We start from the raw sequence: 19,444 nt of genomic DNA, 5'->3' as shown, positions 1-19,444 counted from the left end.
TGCTCTTCTGACTCTCCCCAAATTTGACCTACCTTTTCTGCAGGTGGAACTGGAACGGGGCAAGACACTGCACATCAAAGCCCTGGCAGTGAGTGATCTGAACTGGGCTGGCCAGAGGCAGGTTTTCTTTGAACTCAATGGGCAACTTCGGTCCATTCTGGTTAAGGACACCCAGGCAATGAAGGTACAGTACTCTCAGGGCCAACCAGGTGGCTGGGCTGGGCCTGACTTGACCTGTTGTCTCATGTCATCTGTCTTGTTTGCAGGAGATGCACTTCCATCCCAAGGCTCTGAAGGATGTGAAGGGCCAAATCGGGGCCCCTATGCCTGGGAAGGTCATAGATGTCAAGGTGGCAGCAGGAGCCAAGGTGGTTAAGGGCCAACCCCTCTGTGTGCTCAGTGCCATGAAGATGGAGACTGTGGTGACTTCGCCCATGGATGGCACTATCCGCAAGGTTCACGTGACCAAGGACATGACACTGGAAGGCGATGACCTCATCCTAGAGATCGAGTGATCTTGCTTCAGAGTGGCAGCCTGGCCAACCCTACCCCAAACCTCCCAACAGAAGCTGTGCAGCCAGGGCAGGCCCAGGCCAGCCAGTACCCGAGGGCAGGAAGGCCAGGCCCTTGAGGTCCTGTCCCAGGGTACAGCACACACTACCTGCAGTGGTCCATTCCCTTCGGTCATTTGTCCTTTCCTTATGGACAGGCAGTTGCTCATGTTCTCATCTCTTGCCAAATAAGGGGCTGCTTCTATGGGAGACTACAGGTGTACAGCTGGTGGCCTTGGGACCTGGGGGAGGTGGTTTAGGGGTTCTACCTCTGGGGGTAGGGGGAAGACCTAATTCGCAGGTCCTGGGAAATTTGCTCAATAAAAGTGGCCTTCCCTTGCCCTCCACACTAGGTCATGACAGTCTACACCATCTCTAGTGCTGTCTCCAACCCAGGGCAGTGTGGGTGGGGTTCTCTCAAATTCCCATGAGATCTAGGTCAAATCTGTTTTACTTAAGAAAAAAAAAAAGAAAGAAAACTTCCTGGATCTCAGGAAAGTGGACGCCTGCAGCCTGTCTGCCCAGTGTTCTCAGGGTCCTGGCACCTGACTTTGGGAGAGAACAAGTCAGTGGGCCTAGGCTGCATCCTCTCTGGACCCCAAGATCTAAATGTTCTATCTACCCCCTCACCTCCCTAGTGCCAGCTTCTACATAGGCTGGAGGTGAGAGGCGCTCTTCAGGGAGGCACTGGGGGAATGAGTACATACCTGTTTTCTCTCAGGCACCAGCTCTAGGGACCCAGTTTCAGGACAATCCTGAATGTGGGAGACTTAAAAGGATAAAGGGAAAAGGGCTACAGGAAAACAACCACTCTAGAGCAGGGAGAAGCCGGGGGCCCTAAAGAACCTTGAGTTGCTGTGTTGCTTGGCAGAGTCCTTGCCACTCTCAGTGCTGTGACCTTTGTCCTGGGTGCAGCAGAGGGACAGCAGTCCAGTAGAACCAGAAACCACTCCTCCTGGAGCAGCCTCTGTGCTCTGGACCTACATCCCAGTGTAGAATGAGGCTCTGGAGCCACCCCCCACCAGCTCTCAGGACACAGATCAGAGCTGTGGGTCTTACTCCCTGACCTCAATAGCAAAGGTGCAGGCCCCACGATGGGCTGGACTGGGTTCCCACCTGGTACCTGACAGGCACAGGAGCTCAGGAGAGAGTGAACCACAGCCTTGGCAGCTAAAGGCCCCACCCCATCCTCTGCTGTTGGGACCTGCTTGCCAGGCTCACCTGCCCAGGTTAGCAGTGTTCAAAGTAGCCAAGAGGAGTGTACATACTGCAGTAGTATAGTGTAGGCCTAAGTCCTCACCAAGATCCAAGTACATGGACTCCCAAAGGTTCAAGACAATGTTACCCAAGTTAAATCTCTTTAATATCCCAATACAAAGTCTTGATGCAAAAAGACAATGAGAAAACCCTGGGAAGTTGGGAGGGTTTTATAAATAAACCCACTGAGCAGCTTTGAGGGGAGGGGAGCAAAGAGAAGCAGCAGTCCAAAGAGGGAGTGCACAGCTCCTAGAATTTCTCCTGTCCCCTCATGTCCAGCTGCTCCTCAACCCCTCTATCAGAGAGGCTGTACCCTTTGGATATCTGCTACTTTCTCTTGGTCCCTGGGGTTCAACTAGCTCTGGCTTCAATCCCCTACAAAAATTCCTGAGATCTCGGGGACCCCAGCCAGCCCTGCCCTTGCAGTATTCCTTGATAAGGAAGAGCTGGAGAGCCCGTCAGAGTTCACTGGAGTGTACACAAGAGTGATGGTCAGGAGCACAGTAGGGTCTCTGAGGCTCCTGTTCGTTCCAAAAGCACACAAAGGGGAAGGCTGCCGTAGAGCTTGGGGTCCGTCAGGGGCTGAAGCAGAAGCAGGAAGAGTCCCACACCAAGAGCATAGCCTGCCAGCAGTGGCCACTTCTGTGGATGCTCCAGGGCTGCGCATACAGCAGGGAAGCCCATGTAGTTGCAGAAGGAGTGGCAAAGAACTGGCCCTATCAGGTGTCCTGGAGAGGGAGATGGTGTGACATGAAACGGCCCCACCACTTCTGACCCCCGTGTCATAATCTTTCAAACCTTAAAAAGCTGAGGGCCCTGGCTCTGTCTGCTTCAAGGACTGTGCTAGAAGAAACTGTCACATTCACAGTACCCCCTTCTCCCGCCCTCATCTGGGGCCCCGAGGACCAACCTGTGCGGATGAAGAGGAAAGCTGTGTAAGCACCGAAGACAGCAGTGTAGGAGAACTGGAACGCTGGAGACAGAAGCTGCGAGTGACTACACCTGATGCCCACCCTGCTCCAGCCCTGCACATCCCACAGCCAGAGACCACCCTTTCCCCTTTGACAGTGGCTGCCCCACCATCTATGGCTGTTCTCTGTACCCCACCTCCCATGACCAGTGGTCTCCATTCAACATTTATAGCCCCGTGTTTCCAGCTCTTTCTGTAGAGTGGCTGTCAGGCATATCATAACACCCAGCCCCTAGCTGTGCCAAGCAAGCTCCCCAGGCTCACCTGCAGACAAGAAGATACTCCCCACACTGCTTTGGCGGAAACGTAGCTGCTCAATAATGTGATGAAAATGGGCTGGGAGGAAAGTGAAAACCACATCGTATTCCTCTGGCCTGCTATCTAGCTCACCCCTCACCCCAAGCCCCATTTTCAGCCCTCATGCTGGGAACATCTTTACTGGACCAGTTAGACTCACCAACTCCAAAAAAGAGCGGGCAGGTGAACACAGCAGGGCCCAGACCTGTGCATGGCGCTAACATGGGCAGCATACAAGCCCGGAACACCAGTTCCTCTGTCAAGGGTGCAATAACTTGGTTTCGTAGCCAGCGCATGTCTGTGAGGCAGCGGGCCCAAGAGCGAGGGGCTAGGGTAAATTCAGGATAAATAATGAGTGCCTAGTTACTAAAAAGAGGGACCTTACCACCCGGGGGCCTCTCCCACAGAATTATTCTGGCCAAACTCAGGTCAGGAACCCTGAGAATCAGAATGGGGAAGGGAACAAATCTCAGCACACATAATCACAATGTCTTGAGATATAGTTGACAATGGGAAGGGAAGGGAACAGTAGATGAGGGAGTCGGTAAATTTAACCAAGGCCAGTCTGGGGAAGCCAAGGATGGAAAAGCAGGGGAAGGTGCTTCTGACCCAAATCAAGTACTGTTTTGGGTCCTGAAAGACCTCCTTGAATATCATAAATTTACAAGGTACCCAGCAATATGATCCACTTTACTGGTGAAGAAACACCCAGAGAGGTGACATCTCGCCTCTTCAGTCCAGGTCACAGCATCTCACTGACTCCTTTCCCCAGTGTCCTGCACTGCCTGTGCCTACCTTTTCCTCAGTCTTGAAGACTCACCCAGGACAACCTTCAGCCCATCTGTCAGGTCACACGGGCAATCCATAGAGAGCTGCATCAGTGGACCCAGGAAAAGGATCTGGGGGCAGAAAGACTGATCAAATGAAAGACTCACCACAACCCAATGACCTTGCTCACATAGTGTCCTTGGTTAGCCTCAGGACCAAGTTTCCTGAGTTCTAGGATTTCCCAGCCATGCACACCAGGGGGCTCAAGGGTCATATCACAATTCCTGTCTGCCAACCTCCAAGACTGGACACAAGGGCATTTCATTACACTAGTGAACACAAGGTAGGAAAAAGGAACCAGGACTCACCATAGTTAGCAGCAGCGGCAGCAGAGCTGCTGGGAAAATGCCCTCCAGCCTGAAGCCCATCAGGGTGAGCAGTGATGTGCCTGGCTGAGCCACAGGAAAGGGGGCATCAGTGATGTTCCCTCCCACAAAAACCTTGGATTCTTTCCCTGCTTGCCCTGTGCCCCGCCTCCTTCGCACCTGGATGCCAGTGAGTTCCCGCCAGAGTAGCACGCAGAGAGGGGACAGGCTGGAGACCACCAGGACACTGGTGAAACGCCGCTTGATGACAGCAGGGTGGTCCCTAGGAAGGATCAGTAAGTTCAGGGGGCCAGTAGCAGCCACTTGCCAATGCGGCCCCACCCCCGTACGGCCCAAGCCCCGCCCACAACCCCGCCTCGCGGATTCCGGCCGCGCGCGCAGCCCCCGCACCTGGGCAGCTCGCTCTTCCACACGTAGAGGCTGCCCACGTAGGAGCAGGCGAGGCTGAAGCAGGAGAACACGGACACCCAGCAGCACAGCCCCGGGCCCGGGCCGCTCAGCGCGGTTGACTCGGGCTGCCGCTCAGGCCGCGATACCGACAGTAGGCGCAGCCCGTCCCCGCCCAGCGCCGCCATCACGCCCGGATCCGTGGCGCGCGGCAGTGACGTATCTGCGTGGATGACGTCAGGAAGCGGCGCGAGCTGCCGGTGGCCCCGAGGTGCCCCTCCCCTTGCACCATAGCGGAGACTCTCTGTGCTTGGAGCAGCTTTATTGAACTCTAGAAGGCACCACACACGCGTCCCGGGCGCTTTGGCCCGCTGGGATCCTCAGTAGCGGACGTTTAGAACCTGCGTTCCGGACTCAGCCACTCGGACAGATTGGAGACCTCTTGCAGCCACAAGTCCTGCGGGAGCAGAGGACACAGTGGTGAGGACCCAGCGGCAGCAGCCCAGGCTGCCACCCGCCCTGCGCTCGCCGCGGTACCTCCAGGCCGCCCGCAGGGCTCGCTGCGTCTGGCTCCAGGGCTCTGCTTTGGGCCGCTCGGGCCGGCGATCCTCTGGCATTGGGGGAGGCCACAGTGGGCTCGTGGTGGCGTGCGGTGCACTCTGGAGGGCTCGGATCCCTGGCGGAGCACAGAGCTTGCGATTCTTCCCTGCCCAGGCTGGGGCTTCTCTTGAGCTTCTTGTTTTCTGCTTGCCCGCTGCTCTCTAGGAGGAGAAAAGTCCATTTCAAATCTTGCTCCTGCAGCCTTGTGCTGGTGCTGCAGAGTCTTGAGGCAGGGGAGCTGGGCGTGGGCATGGTTCTAAATGAGCTCTCCCACTCCATCCTTCCAGATGAAATCTTTCAACTCCTGCCTTCCGTAACTACCTCCCCCCCCCCACCCGTCTTAGCTGGACTTTGATGGAGGGCATTAGTAACACCCTCCACCCCCGATTGTGTAGTATGAATTCCTAGCTCCGATTGCTTCGGGCAGAAAGCAACTCAGTCTCTCTGGTGTTGTACTAGGCAGCTGCTACAGTTGCAGCCTTTTGTTATTGATATTTAAGCAGGCTGTCACGTAACTAAGGCTGGCCTTAAACTGATCGCCCTGCTTCAGTGTCCCAAGCTCTGGGTTCACAGACATGAGTCAGCTTGCTTTAGCCAGTGGTTCTTAACCTGTCGGTCGCGACCCCTTTGCATTGAACAGCCCTGTTACAGGGGTTGCAAATCAGATATTACGATTCATAACAGAAGCAAAACTACAATTATGAAGTAGCAATGAAAATAATTTTATGGTTGGGGGTTGCATTGCATCATTAGGAAGGTTGAGAACTATTTTCCGCTTATCAGTAACGGGTTCATTTGTGGAGGGGAAGGGAGTCAAGCTCAGGGTCTTGACAAACAGGCAAGCAAGCACTCTGCCCCTCGGGTGCAAATTTACAGCGTCTTTGCCGTGACATATCCCTCCTGAGCAGGTCCCTGGGGATCTCGGCCAACAAATGCACTTTCTTTAGAAAAGCTAACAATAATAAGTACATCACCCAGATTTCCAGTCCACTCAGGTAGCCCCACAATCGCTGTGGCACAACCAATCCCAGCAGGGGGCAGCATAGCCTAACTGCAGTGGTGTAGTTGAACCGCTCCCAGCCGCGGCTTTTACTTCTCTGCTTTTAGCTGAGGGCCTTACCCACATGGGACTGCTGGCCGATAGTCCCATGCCAGTCTTCGGTGCTCTGGGTGGAATGCTTTTTCTCTGGAGTCAGGTGCTGTAACAATTAGAAATTCCAAGTGAGTTTGCAGAAGTCTGACTGAGCCATAGTGAGCCGTGTGCCTGGTGGCTTGATTGATTTATAGGGCGTTCTTCACCTGGAACTCCCTCTTCTCCTAGTTCATCAGCCTCTACTTGACCTCCAACTTTCAAAGCATCCTTCTGTGCAACTCACGCTCTAGCCTTCCCAGCAAGTCTGTTAGTCCCTGGACTTGGGATACTTGCTGACAGTGGAGTATGGCACTGCTCATCATTTTATGTGCATGTGTCCATCTCCCTACTCAGTCTATTTGTGAGGACCTATGTGAATTATGTGTGGAGGCCAGGAGAGGGCGTCAGGTCCCCTGGAGTTGGAATTACATGTTTGTGAGCTGCCTGACGTGATTCTGGTCTGCTGCAAGAGCATGGCCCCTCTTTATGGAGTCCTGACTGTCTGGAACTTGTATGTAGACCAGGCTAGGCTCGAACTCACAGAGATCATCGTGCCTTTGCCTCCTGAGTGCTAGGATGAAAGGCGTACATCACAATGCCTGGCCATGTCTGTTTTAAAATAAATAATTTGGGGGGGGTGAGGAACAGGGTCTCATATATCCTAGAGCTGACCTTGAATGTTTGATCGTCTGTCTCTCTGATCATCTGTATGCATATGTAAATTATTAAATATAAAAATTAAAAAGAAATCTTTAAAAAGATGAAAAATGAGTACTTGCATAGCTCAAAAGTGCATGAAAGCTCCGGGTACAACCCCTAGCACTACATAAAATGGCATAGCACATACATGTAATCCCAGCATGCAGGAGATGAAGGCAAATGAGTATGAGTTCAAGACCATCCTCAGCTACGTAGGAAGATAAAGGCCATTTAAAGATAAAGGTCTCAGATACACAAGAGTCTGCCTCAAAAGCAACAACCAAGCCCTCATCTGTGATTTCTACTCCAAAGAACACCATGGGGAGTGGGAAGTGAAACAGGAGTAGGAGAGAGTGGGCTGAGCTCAGCAGGTGCAGGGCTGGTTTTCAGTGCGGTGGAGTTTGGAAGGGGGGCACAGCACCATGAGATCCTTAGTAGCACCTTTAGAGTTGCACATTTTAAAATGACAAGTCAGCTGGGCATGGTGGTTCACACCTTTAGTCCCAGGCCTCAGGAGGCAGACACAGGCAGATCTTTGATGTGGGATTCCCCTCTGTATGCTGTTTTATTGCCAGTGGGTTAATAAAAAAGCTGCTTTCGGCCAATGGCTTAACAGAGTAAAGCCAAGGGGAAAATCTGAGCAGAGATGAAGGGAGAGAGTTGGTGGAGTTGTAGAGACGCCATGTAGTTGCAGGAGGAGAAAGACTCCCGCACGCCGGTACCATAAGCCTCATGGTAAAGTATAAAATAATAGAAATGGGTTAATTTAAGATATAAGGGCTAGCAAGCAATATACCTAAATGATTGGCCAAACAGTGTTTTAATTAATACAGTTTCTGTGTGATTATTCCGGGTCTGGGTGGCCGGGAAGAACAAGCAGCCTGTGTTTACAGATATCTGAGTATGAGGTCAGCCTGGTCTACAGAGCAGGTTCCAGGACAGCCATGGCTACACAGGGAAACCCTGTCATGAAAGACAACAAAAAAGGTAAGTCCTACATCAGAATTACATCACAGTAAAATACACTCTATAACACACTGCTTCCCCCCTCCCCCCAAAAGACAGTCTTACTACGTAGCTTTGGCTGTAGTGGAACTTACTGTGTAGGCCAGGCTGGGCTCTGTCTCGCAAGTGCTGGGGTAAAGGTGTACACTTCCATACCTGGCTATGTTACAGAGCTATGCAGTTACAGTCACTGCTCAGCATTTCTGTGGCTGGTTCCACAGTCTCTCCCAATAGACCAAAATCCTCAGAGACACATATCCTAAAAGGTGTGTGCCGCCATACCTGGTCTACATTGCTTATTAACACAAGTTCCAACTTGTGTAATTGCATTCCCAGGAACACACTAAGGACAAAGATAGCCCCCAAGAAACAGTGCCGTTTCAGTTTACTCTAGCTGGGGGAAGTCTTAAGTAACAGACATGTCTGACTTCTTTTACAAACTGGTTTTGCTGAGGGATGATCCACCTAAGACAGGTTGCATACCCGTCAATATCTGGGCTTCCAGAGAGGCAGCCTGATCCTCAAAAACACAGCTCCCTGGATTCAACACTGGAACATTCAGTTCTAGTCTGCACCCTAGGAAACCAAACCTTTCCTTAGAGAACTGCCCATTTCTCCTTAAACTATAGATGGGTTGATTCTATATTAGGTGAGTTGGCTAGTTGCCATGGAAACAAAGTGATAGGCCCACAAATAAAAGAATTTGACCTAGGACCTTGATCATGTAGTTTGTGCCTGAGGCCACTGGGTGCCGCTATTGCGCCACCAATGAGTTATCACACAGTGGCTGGTTCTAGAGGGAAGAAGGAATGACAAAGGATGGATGTGCTCTTCTTCCCTGGGCTTGTCACTCACTCCTACAAAGGCACACTGTGATCAGGCTGTGAGCCCTGTGACTAGCAAGTTTTAGGTTTTACAGTTACCTTGTCTATAAGATGGACAACAATGACCTAGCTCAGAACATCTTTGTGGAGACTGAGGTGGAAATACAGACTAGGTATTCTGTAAATGCTCCTTTCTTCTGAGATCCTTGGGTTCACCAGCCATCTGCCAAGTTAAGTGGGCTATGGATGGCCCTTAGGCTAGGACCAAACAAGGTAAAGAGGTCAGATAGAGTCCTTCAGATCTCACTGGGATGTCAGAGGTCCACCAAAAGATCTCCAGAAACAGGCACTCTAGATCCTGAGGGGTCTTCCCGGGTCCTAGCGATGGCTCATGCCGTATTCTCCTGGGCTGTGCTACACTGGACGGTGCCCCTTCCCCCGCTTCCCCACGTATCCGGGCCCTAACACCAAGCGCCTCTGAGTGTGAGATTTGGAAAAGGGGTTGTGGCAGATACAATCATGCTGGATTCAGGGCAAGCCCTCCTAAAGCTGAGAAACAGGTAGGAAAAGGCTAGGTGAAGATGGATGGGGGCAAAAGCTGGAGTTATGTAAACCACAAATTAGGAAGCCAGAGAGACAGGATGGACTCTGCCAGGGCCTCTGAAGGAAGCACAGATCTGCTTACACCTTGATTTTAGATGCCTGGCTTCCAAAACTGACAGGATAAATGATGAGTCTGTCTGTCTGTCTGTCTATCTATTGCTTTGTTTTGGTTTTTGGAGACATTTTCTCTGTAGCTTTGGAGCCTGTCTTGGAACTCGCTCTGTAGACCAGGCTGGCCTTGAACTCACTGAGATTCGTGTGCCTCTGCCTCTGAGTGCTGGGATTAAAGGTGTACGCCAGCACTGCCCGGCATAAATAATGTTTTAAGTTGTGTGTTTCTGGTAATGTCTTAGAGCATCTCTAGGAACTAATATAGCAGTTGTGAGCTTTACTTGCTGAGGTGCAGTCATCAGCTCTCCAGCCCAGTGGAAAGCAGGGAGGTTTCACAGTGAGCCAACTGAGGGCTGCAGACAAGTATGATGGAAGTTGTGACAGGCGCAGTGGCGTGGGCTGCCAGCCTCACTGAAGAGAAGGGCAAATCCAAAAACTCTGAAGATCATTCTGTGCCTGAGGACCTAGATTCCCTATCCAATCAAGTAGACCAGGGACAAAGGGAGAACGGGTGCGAAGGGCGTACTGAAGGTCCTCCCTTCTGAAAGTCTGCTAGAGTCACTCTAGGAAATGAATGGTGAGATACTGTGTGGGGGCTGGAGATGCCTCTGAGTGCTGGGATCTGGTGGCACACAACTTTAATCTCAGCACTCAAGAAGCAAGTCAGACAGGTCTCTATGAATTTAGCATCAGTCTGATCTACATAGAGTTCAAGGACAGCCAAGGCTATATATTAAGACCCTGTTCTCAAAAACATTTTTATTTTGCTTTCCATTTCTCAGGAATGACTGTTCTGTTTATTGCCTGACATTAAGTAGCCATCTTGACACCAATCCCTCCCTCCCTCCTTCCCTTCCTCTTTCCCAGAAGCCATGGTGTAATGATTTAATCTTTAGTCTTTTGCTTATTTAATTAATAATTTAGTTTTTTTTAAATGTCAAGAGAACCAGAGACTGGTGTGATGGCACACACCTTTAATCCCAGGAGGCAGAGGCAGGCAGATCTCTGAGTTCAAGTCTAGTCTGATCCTACAAAGGGAGTTCCAGGACAGCCAGGGCTACAAAGAGAGACCTGTTCTGAAAAACTAAAAGGGTAGGGGGAGGGAAGGAGGGAGGGAGAGAGGGAGGGAGAGAGGGAGGGAGAGTAGACGAACCAGAAAGGTGGGCTTTAGTTGAACAACTTACTCCCAGCTATTCCTGGAATCTGAAGGCATACAGAATTTTTTAGGCAAGATCTCCCCTTGTGAGAGGACACGGTCACCAAATGTGCTGGAGTAGAAACCTCCACTGAGAACTCTGGGCCTCCAGCACCCAGAGGGTGAACTGCTAACGGTAGATTTTTATGAGGCACAAGCCTCACAACAGTAATTTTAGGCATGCATTATTATTATTTTACTGGCATCAAAACCAAAGCTCGGCAAGGTTAAATCATATCTCTAACGATGCCAACAATGACCCAGTGGTAGAAATGGAACCCAGTGTCCGGCCATGCTCTCGGCTTCTACAAAGCACTTGGTTCTGTGACGTTTCTTGGGCCAGGGCATCTTTGCTGAAAGGCCAGCCGTACCACCTGAAGCATTTGTACTCACCCACCCTGAATTAAGGGTTCCCACATCAGAATGGGAGATTTCCACTAAAATACTATTATCGTCACACTTACCTGTTCTGTGTCACATGAGCAGTGGTGCAGAAGTCGGTGCTGGGTGGTATCATAAAATAATCTGTGCAGTTTGGTCCCAAATTCCTGTGTGTCAGCTGCCTGAAATTCACGAGACAGAGAAGGCTGAATTCACCACTGGAACCAGAGGGGGAGCTGCAGAGCCTGAGGAAGACAAGATACAACCTTCTCTGCTGTATTTACGGATTTGTCTCTACGGGTGCTCGGTATGTGGCTCCCATATGTCTTCCCACCTAAGCAAGATCTTCAACCAAGGTTTTTGTTTGCAGCAGATAGATATCCCAGAAATCCCTCTGTCTCATGTTTGTGTTGTAAAAGATTCTCCTCCCTAAAATGAGCGAGAAAGAAGTGATTCCCACTGATGCCGTGGGATTCCTCAGCGAGACTAAGAAAGAGGTAGGAAGTCTTCCTCAGATAGGCCTTCTAGAGAAAAGAGCCAGAGAATGCAGTCTGTATCTTGGGCATACGGATCAGCCTTTGCTGCTTCAGTGCTGGACTGTGGGGTGTCAGAATCAAAGAACACGAGGAATCACCTGAAACCATGCATTAATTTAAAAAAAGATTTACTTTATGTGTGTGCTTATATGTTTGTAAGTCATGTGTGCGCAGGATCCTGTAGAGGCTAGAAGAGGCGTCAAACCCCCTGGGGCTGTTGTGAGCCACCTGATGTGGGTACTTAGAACTAAACTTGGGTCCTCTGGAAAGACAGCAAGTTCTCTTATAACAGCTGAGCCATTTCTCTGGCCCCCAACACATTAATTTCATACACAAGAAACTGAAATTCAAAAAGAAGTGACCCATTCAAGATCAGGTAGGACAAAAGCCAGGGCCACTTCTTTTTACCCCATCAACTACATGCCCAAAGATGAAGTCATGACTTAAAGGCACTTGCTTATAAAGGCATCATTCTTTGTGCCAATAGTTCAAAGCACTTTATTCTACGAATAATTTTTGATAAAACAAGATATCACAGAGTGTTAACTGAGACACTATATACAGCAATAAAACTTACCAACTTAGAAGACTGGGTGATTAGATTAAGTAACAAAGTACACTATTTATTGACTAAAGCAAATTCTAACCCTGTTGAAATTGATGAAATGCCATTATATATATAAAAATATAGTTCCTTGGTTTTTACTATACGATATGAGATGTACAAAAATTAAAATTATAGTGATAGAAATTAGTACTAAAGTTTGTCTATGTGTTATATTATCTTCTAAGAAAAAAGGGGCACATGAAAATAAAGAAACAGCCAGACCTGGGAAGCAGAGGTAGATGGAGCTCCGTGAGTTCAATACCAGCCTCATCTACACAGCATTCCCAAGCAGCCAAAGACTGTCTGGAGGGGAAGCAGCAGCAACAGCTAGGGAATCTGTGATCTGCTGGCAATCCCAGTTCCTCACCCTATGACCCCAGGGGAAGAAAGGTGACTAACACAGTAAAAAAAAGTAAAAAATACTTTTTGCATAAAGTATTTTCAGTCTCAGTTTCTTCAGGCACTACTATGAATTTTCACAGACTAAGGCTTATGAGCGCTCCACATTTCTTTCTCATAGTTTTGGTTATCTGAGATCAGGGTGTGCAGCAATGATGGCTAATGTTAATTGTCACCTTGACCACATTTAGAATCACCTGGACGGAAGGCCTCTGGACAGGCCAATGATTGCTCTGATTATGTTAACTGATGTGGGAAGACCCTCTTATGTAGCGAGCTGCGTGGTGTCACACCTGATGGAGATGTATAATCAACTCCTGAGATGGCTAAGGCCTGACCTATGCTGTGATCACGCAATGATCATCAGCTGCTTGCATATGCGTGAACCTATGGGCAGTGCCCACCTGGCAATCCGGGATTGGCAGCCCGTGCCTACTTAAGGGCTGGGAGAGGTTTGCCCAGAGAGAGAGGTTTGCCCGAGGAGAGAGGTCAAAGAAAGAGGAAAGAGAGAGGAGAGAGAGAGAGGAGGGAGAGGAAGAGAGAGGAGACAGAGAGAGAGAGAGAGAGAGAGAGAGAGAGAGGAGAGAGGGAGAGAGAGAGAAAGTGAATAAAGTCCTGGAATAAACTGCAGTGAGAAGAGCTCCGGTGGTCGCGTCATTCCTTGTGGGTCGAGGTAGAGACATGACACTCTTAATTGTAGGTGGAACTGTTGGTTCCCAGGTAGATCATGAACTGATCTGAGTACTGGCATGCACACACACATTCATGGCTCTGTGTCAAAACACCATGGCTAAAGCAACTTGGGGAAGAAATAGTCTATTTTATCTTGGTAGGAACTCAAGGCAGAAACTGAAGCAGAAGCCATGGAGGAACACTTGCTTTCCATGGCTTGCTTAGCCCACTTTCTTCTGTACCCCGGGATCACCGTCCAAGGATAGCACCATTCTTACCACAGTAATCATTAGTCAAGAAAATGCCCTTCAGGCTTGCCTACAGAGCTGGTCATTTTCTCAGTTGAGGTTCCCTCCTCTCCGATGACTCAGCCTTCTGTTAAGGTGACCAAACACCAGCCGGCACACCGCTATTCTCACGACAGATGAGACTTTGGTTAAGTCTTTGTTTTAGTTTTGGCATGTGGCGCGGCCTATGTGCTGAGTTTTACAGGCTGAATGGTACTTCCACCATGGAGTCAGTTGTGCTAAGGTCAAGGGGCCCTGTTACAATCCCAGTCATGTGACCCCTCTCAGAGAACAAAACCGCCAGCTGGAAAGCACAGCCTCAAGAGCTTTGATCCCAGTACTTGGGAGGGAGAATCAGGAGGATCTCTGTGATTTCAAGGCCATCCTGGTCTACATAGTAAGTTCCAAGACACCAGGACGTTTTACATAGAAAAACCCTGTTTCAAAAAGAAAACCATTTTCTTTGTGTGTGTGCACGTGTGCATGTACAAGTGCACGCATGTACATGTACAACCACAGAGTGCACATGTGGAGGTCAGACGACAACTTCCAAGTGTAGCACAAGTTCTAATTGTTCTTATAAAAAAAACCTGGGATCAAATATTAGGGGGTGAAAGCTGAGAGATCAGAGAAGCAGAGCAGTCAGCCACTAGGGAGACCTTTTATCTCTACTGAATCCTGAGACCAAAAGGGCGAACCTGTCCTCAGACTGTGTCCTCTGCTTCAGACTGAGTCTCCAGACTGCACTGCTCTTGTCTCTTCCTGCCTTATATTCCTCTCTCCACTCAGCCTTCCTGCCTCCACCTCCCTAGTGCTGGGAATAAAGGCATGGTACTCCCAAGTACTGGGATTAAAGGTGTGTACCACCACCGCCTGGCCTCTAGTGGTTTAGCTCTGCACTCTGATCTTTAGGCAAGCTTCTTTGTTAATACACAAACAAAATAATGTAGTGACATCCAAGAGTGATTTTCTTCAACTATGTGGGCTCCAGGGATCAAACTCAGTTGTGATCAAGTTTGAAAGCAAGCGCTTTTACCTGAGATATCTTGACAGTTCCAAAAACTTGAGCTGCCAAGTGGTAGTGGCACACGCCTTTAATCCCAGTAATCAGAGAGGCAGAGGAGAAACGTCTCTGTGAGTTTGAGGCCAGCCTGATCTATAGAATGAGTTCCAGGACAGCCAAGACTACACAGAGAAATGGTGACCCCCCCCCAAAATGTATCTTGAGCTAGGTATGGTAGCCTAAGACCAGCATGTATGATATAAACATTCAGATTATAGCATGCATTTAGCCCCTAGCCCATGAGGGGCTCTTATTTTCCCCAAACTATTAAACAAGTTTCAGAGAAGTTATATATAGGCCCAACTCCACGTAGCAAGTAACAAGTCAAGAATTGACTGACCCCCAAGCTCTGATGTCAAATTACATTGCACCCTGTTCTGTTCACATACACGGCGCTGTGTCTGCATAGTTGTTTCTAGTGTATTGTGTCACCATGAGGTCGTGATGTCATCTTCAACAAGGAGCTGGGAATCAAGGGTCTAATTCTAGCTCTCTGAGCAAGTTGTGTGATATAAAAGAAGCATAACTCTTAAATAACTTTTCTCTCTCTTTTTTAAAAATATTTATTTATTTTTTAAAAAATATTTATTTATTTATTTATTATGTATACAATATTCTGTCAGTGTATATGCCCGCAGGCTAGAAGAGGGCACAGATCTCATTACAGATGTTTGTGAGCCACCATGTGGTTGCCGGGAATTGAACTCAGGACCTTTGGAAGAGCAGGCAATGCTCTTAACCTCTGAGCCATCTCTCCAGCCCCAACTTTTCTCATTTATAAAAATGGTATATATACTGCTATCCTTCAACAAATTGTTTTTTTAATTAATTATTCTTTGAGACAGGGTTTCTCTGTGTAGCCTTTGCTGTCCTAGAACTGGTTCTCTAGACCACTTGAACTCAGACCCACCTGCCTCTGCCTCCTGAGTGCTGGAATCAAAGGCGTGCACCACCACTGCCTGCTGGGAGAGCACCTCCTAACTGCGGAGCCATCTCTCCAACCCCAACAAATACTTCTTCTTTTTTTTTTTTTTTTTGTTTTGTTTCGTTTTGTTTTTTCGAGACAGGGTTTTTCTGTGGCTTTGGAGCCTGTCCTGGAACTAGCTCTGTAGACCAGGCTGGTCTCAAACTCACAGAGATCCGCCTGCCTCTGCCTCCCAAGTGCTGGGATTAAAGGCGTGCGCCACCATCGCCCGGCCTCAACAAATACTTCTGAAAACACTCAAAGCTGGCACTAAGTAGAGTAACCTGAAGGTGTTTCCCCCAGCACTGTGTGGGTTGTAGGGATGCTGCAGTGTCACTCAGCGTGGCCACTCCCCCACCCCCATCTGCTAATGCTAACCTCAAGAGCCCGGAGGCATGTGTTCCTGAAGCTGCTGCAGGTGCTTCCAGTCAGCACACTCGTGATGGCATTCACAGCCACAGAGAGGGAGCCCTGCAGTCTCTGATGAGCCTGGAGTAAGGAGGAAACCATATTAGTCCCAAAGCACTGGCTCTAGAATGCCAAAGGGGAAAGGCTCCAGGCAAGGCAGAACAGCAACAGTTCCACCAACAACACTCAATAAGATGATGGTGCTGTTTCCTTAAAGCATTCTCTTCTTCCAGAGATGGCGTAATGATGTAACATACTAAGAAAAGACAGTAAGACACTGGGTAGGGATGGGAATGGGGCTCAGTTGATGGAATGCTGGCCAAGCATGTACGAGACCCTGAACCAGCACAGAATAAACCAGGTATTTTAATAAAACAGGTCTGGAAGTACCTGTAATCCCTGACCAGGAAGTGGAGGCAGGAGGAGCAGAAAGAAGGTCAAGGTCACACTTTCCAGTAAGAGTTTGAGTTAGCCTAGGCTGTGTCAGTCCTTGTTTCTCAAACAAACAGAACAGTAAAACATATTTGGCACTAGAGACATGGCTCAGCAGTTATGAGCAAATACTGCTATTGCAGAGTTTGGTTCCCAGCACCCATGTCAGACAGCTCACAGCCACCTAGCTTCAGTGCCCTCCATCCACACACACAAGCACATAATAAAAATATTTTATTGTTGGATGTTTGTTTCTATGTACTATGACAGGGCCTCACTGGCTAGGAACTCACTTTATGTACCAGATTGTCCTTGACTTCTGAGATTCACTTGTCTCCACCTCCTGAGATCTGGGATTAAAGGTGTTTGCACACCCAGCTTTTATTTATTTTATGTGTTTGAGTGTTTCTGCATGAAGATTTTTGTATCATGTGTGTGCCTGGTGCCAGCAGAGGGCAGAAGAGGGCAACAGATGCCCTGGAACTGGAGTTACAGAGACAGTTGTTGCTGCCTTGTGGGTGCTGGGAATGAAACCAGGTCCTCTGGAAGAACAGCCATGCTCTTAACTGCGGAGCCATCTCTCCAGCTCTAAAAACAAATCTTTTTTAAAAAGCAAACAAAATAAAACAAATATTTAATTTTTTGTTTTAAATGCATTATTGTTTGAGTGCATGATGTATGGGTCTGCACATGTCACAGTGCATGCGTGGGGGTCGCCGAGTTGGTTCTCTCACGCCACCTTTATATGAGTCCCTGCAATCAAATCCAGTTGGTCAGGTTGTGTGGCAAGTGCTTTGACAGCTGAGCGTTTCTCGGCCCCTAACTCTGTGGCAGGGTCTCATACTATAGCCTAGGCTGCCCATAACTCATTCTATAACTCAGCCTGGCCTTACACTTCAGTCATCCTGCCTCAACCTTCCAAGTGCTGTGGTCACATAAGGAAACGACCAGACCCAGCTCTAATGTTGTTTTATTGTTTTTAGTTTTAAGCTTTGCTCTTCAGTTGACAGTTTTTTTTCTACAAGGAAGTTGGAAATGTATTACTAAAAGCACACAGATTGGAAGAATTCAGTCTGGGCAGAAGCAGTGTGACATTATGAAAGAACAGGGAAAATGAGGGAAGAGGTAAGGTTTATTGAAATAACAGCTCCAGAGAATTTGTGGGATCAAGATGCACAGATAAGAAGAGGTATGGCTGGACCATGGTGGTGTATGCTGATAATCCTAGCACTTGGGAGGCAGACCTCTGACTTTGAGGCCAGCCCAGTCTACAGAGTAAGTTCTAAGACAGCCAGGACTACATGGAGAAACCCTGTCTTGGAAGAAAAAAAAAAAAAGAGGTCTGGCAGCCATGCTATTCTGTTGTTTTGTTGCTGTTACCTCTGCAGCTGCTCCAGCACAAACTGGCTGCGTGGCCTAAGTGAAAGCTTGAGTCCCTGTCCAATTGCAGCACTGGGACCTCACCAAGGTGGCAGAATGGAGGGCACATCGAGGGAGCCTGTGAACTCCCAGGTTGTAATTTATTACCTGGGCAGCCTGGTGATACCGCTCCAAGACCTGGTCCACAGCTGACTGGATGGACTCCTGCACGGTGCTGCGGCTCTCTGAGAGGATGGCACTGAGATGAGCTGTGAGCAAAGTGTGGAGTCCTAAGAGGATGGATGACAATGGTGGGAGCCATGAGTGAGGACGCACTTTCAGGACTTCTGTGCATGTGCCCTGTGTCGGGGCTGGGGCTGGGGCTGGGGCTGGGGCTGGGGTAGTGCTCCCGAAGAAGCTACTTCCACTTCTCCACCCCGATTTTTAGAGAAAGCCCCTCTGAAGTCCCACTGGCAAATGAAAGCAAGCTTAGGAAAATTAAATGAGTCACATTGTTTTTGAAAAAAATAAATGCTTAATCCATGCTACGAACAATGATAGTGGTACCTTCCGAAGGAAAAGGAAGCCTCTTAGGAGTGTCTAACCTCTTCCATTCCTACTTGAGCGTCACTGTTAAGTGAGCCTCCAGTTGTCTGCAGGGTGTCATTTCTTTCCAATGTTCTGTGCTAAAGGAAAGGCTAAAACTTACAGAAATTACCCTGGGAATTGTGAATGTCAGACCGTTTAAGATGGGGTGAGATGTTTAAGATGTTGCTCGGTTGGTAGAGTGCTTGCCTAGCATGTAAATAGCCCTAGGTTTGATTTCCACACACTTCTAATCCAGCACTTGGGAGATGGAGGCAGGAGGATAAGGAGTTCCAGGGCATCCTCAGATATACAGTGAGTTTGAGGCTGCCTGGGGACATACAAGTTCCTGTCTCAAACTAATTAAAATATGCAAAATGGGGGTGATCTCAGATGAAGTAACCTCTGCTTAGCATCACTCAGAAACTGCCATGTGGGGCTGGAGAGGTGGCTCAGCAGGTGAGGGCACTTGCTCTTGCAGAGACCAGGTTTGATTCCCATCACCTACATGGTGACTCACAACTGTCTGTAACTCTAGTTCCAGGGGACTTGATCTGAGGATGCTAAGCATCCAGGTGGCAGATATACATACACCTAGGTGAAGAATTCACGCATAGATATCACACACGCACATTTTTAAAAGGTAAGAGTTGGAACACTTCTTTTCATGGAACATCCCAATGCTCTCCAGAGAGAGAAATTATATATGGACTTAAAAGGAATCTGGAACTAGAAGTAAGAGAGCATAGATTTGAGGTTATTTTTTTATTTTTATCACCAGCTAGTGATGAGGTAACTTCACTCTTCTCACTTCAGTGCAGAAAATATTTTTCTTATGTGTTCTCTCAGATATGTTGTCTAGATAAACTGGGATCATGTAAAATGAAGTATTCTGAAACACACACGCAATGTTCAAAGGGGAGTACTGCTGTTGCCATGGTGATGGAGCATGCAGATTCTATTTTA

At 48.7% G+C, this 19,444-nt stretch overlaps 3 protein-coding genes across 7 annotated transcripts in view; 1 reads left to right on the top strand and 2 right to left on the bottom strand.

Moving 5' to 3' along the window:
• The window catches only part of Pc (pyruvate carboxylase), a 95,354-nt gene extending 94,441 nt beyond the window's left edge, over positions 1-913 (top strand). For all 3 annotated transcript variants that reach the window (XM_041660804.1, XM_041660803.1, XM_041660805.1), the window contains exons 20-21: positions 44-184; positions 267-913. In XM_041660804.1, coding sequence (XP_041516738.1) covers positions 44-184; positions 267-515 — 390 coding nt within the window. In that variant the 3' untranslated portion in view covers positions 516-913. The remainder of the gene's footprint in view (positions 1-43; positions 185-266) is intronic.
• A 979-nt stretch (positions 914-1,892) lies between these two features.
• Positions 1,893-4,823, bottom strand: Rce1 (Ras converting CAAX endopeptidase 1). Of its 3 annotated transcripts, none has more exons than XM_041662080.1 (8): positions 4,620-4,823; positions 4,389-4,491; positions 4,212-4,295; positions 3,896-3,974; positions 3,236-3,403; positions 3,043-3,114; positions 2,719-2,794; positions 1,893-2,536 (listed from the first exon to the last, which is right to left on the bottom strand). In XM_041662080.1, exons 1-8 carry the CDS (start codon positions 4,802-4,804, stop codon positions 2,176-2,178), a joined length of 1,128 nt encoding a protein of 375 aa, XP_041518014.1. In that variant the 5' UTR covers positions 4,805-4,823; the 3' UTR covers positions 1,893-2,175. The 3 variants fall into 3 exon arrangements, with proteins under 3 accessions (XP_041518014.1, XP_041518012.1, XP_041518013.1); XM_041662078.1 differs by having other exon boundaries at positions 2,719-2,781; XM_041662079.1 differs by having other exon boundaries at positions 2,719-2,781; positions 4,212-4,291; positions 4,620-4,651.
• Positions 4,824-4,933: 110 nt separating this feature from the next.
• The window catches only part of CUNH11orf80 (chromosome unknown C11orf80 homolog), an 82,250-nt gene continuing 67,739 nt past the window's right edge, over positions 4,934-19,444 (bottom strand). Inside the window, 5 exon segments of the mRNA XM_041662194.1 lie at positions 4,934-5,377; positions 6,337-6,415; positions 11,250-11,348; positions 16,073-16,183; positions 18,062-18,183. Of these exon segments, the coding sequence (XP_041518128.1) occupies positions 5,031-5,377; positions 6,337-6,415; positions 11,250-11,348; positions 16,073-16,183; positions 18,062-18,183 (758 nt within the window). The 3' untranslated portion in view covers positions 4,934-5,030.

The sequence above is a fragment of the Microtus oregoni genome, unplaced genomic scaffold (assembly GCF_018167655.1).
Source record: "Microtus oregoni isolate MIOR12 unplaced genomic scaffold, Mior012 000012F_ref0000307, whole genome shotgun sequence".
NCBI classification, from domain to species: Eukaryota; Metazoa; Chordata; class Mammalia; order Rodentia; family Cricetidae; genus Microtus; species Microtus oregoni.
This window is presented reverse-complemented; position numbering and strand designations above follow the sequence as displayed.

What these genes read in the sequence shown, in the direction of transcription:
- Rce1 (XM_041662080.1), bottom strand. Translation starts at nt 4,804, where the DNA reads ATGGCGGCGCTGGGCGGGGACGGGCTGCGCCTACTGTCGGTATCGCGG. An exon ending in TGCCGCTGCTGCTAACTATG is followed by an intron (nt 3,975 to 4,211) that starts GTGAGTCCTGGT and finishes TTCTGCCCCCAG; the next exon opens with ATCCTTTTCCTGGGTCCACT. An exon ending in TTTCCTCTTCATCCGCACAG is followed by an intron (nt 2,537 to 2,718) that starts GTTGGTCCTCGG and finishes CTCCCTCTCCAG; the next exon opens with GACACCTGATAGGGCCAGTT.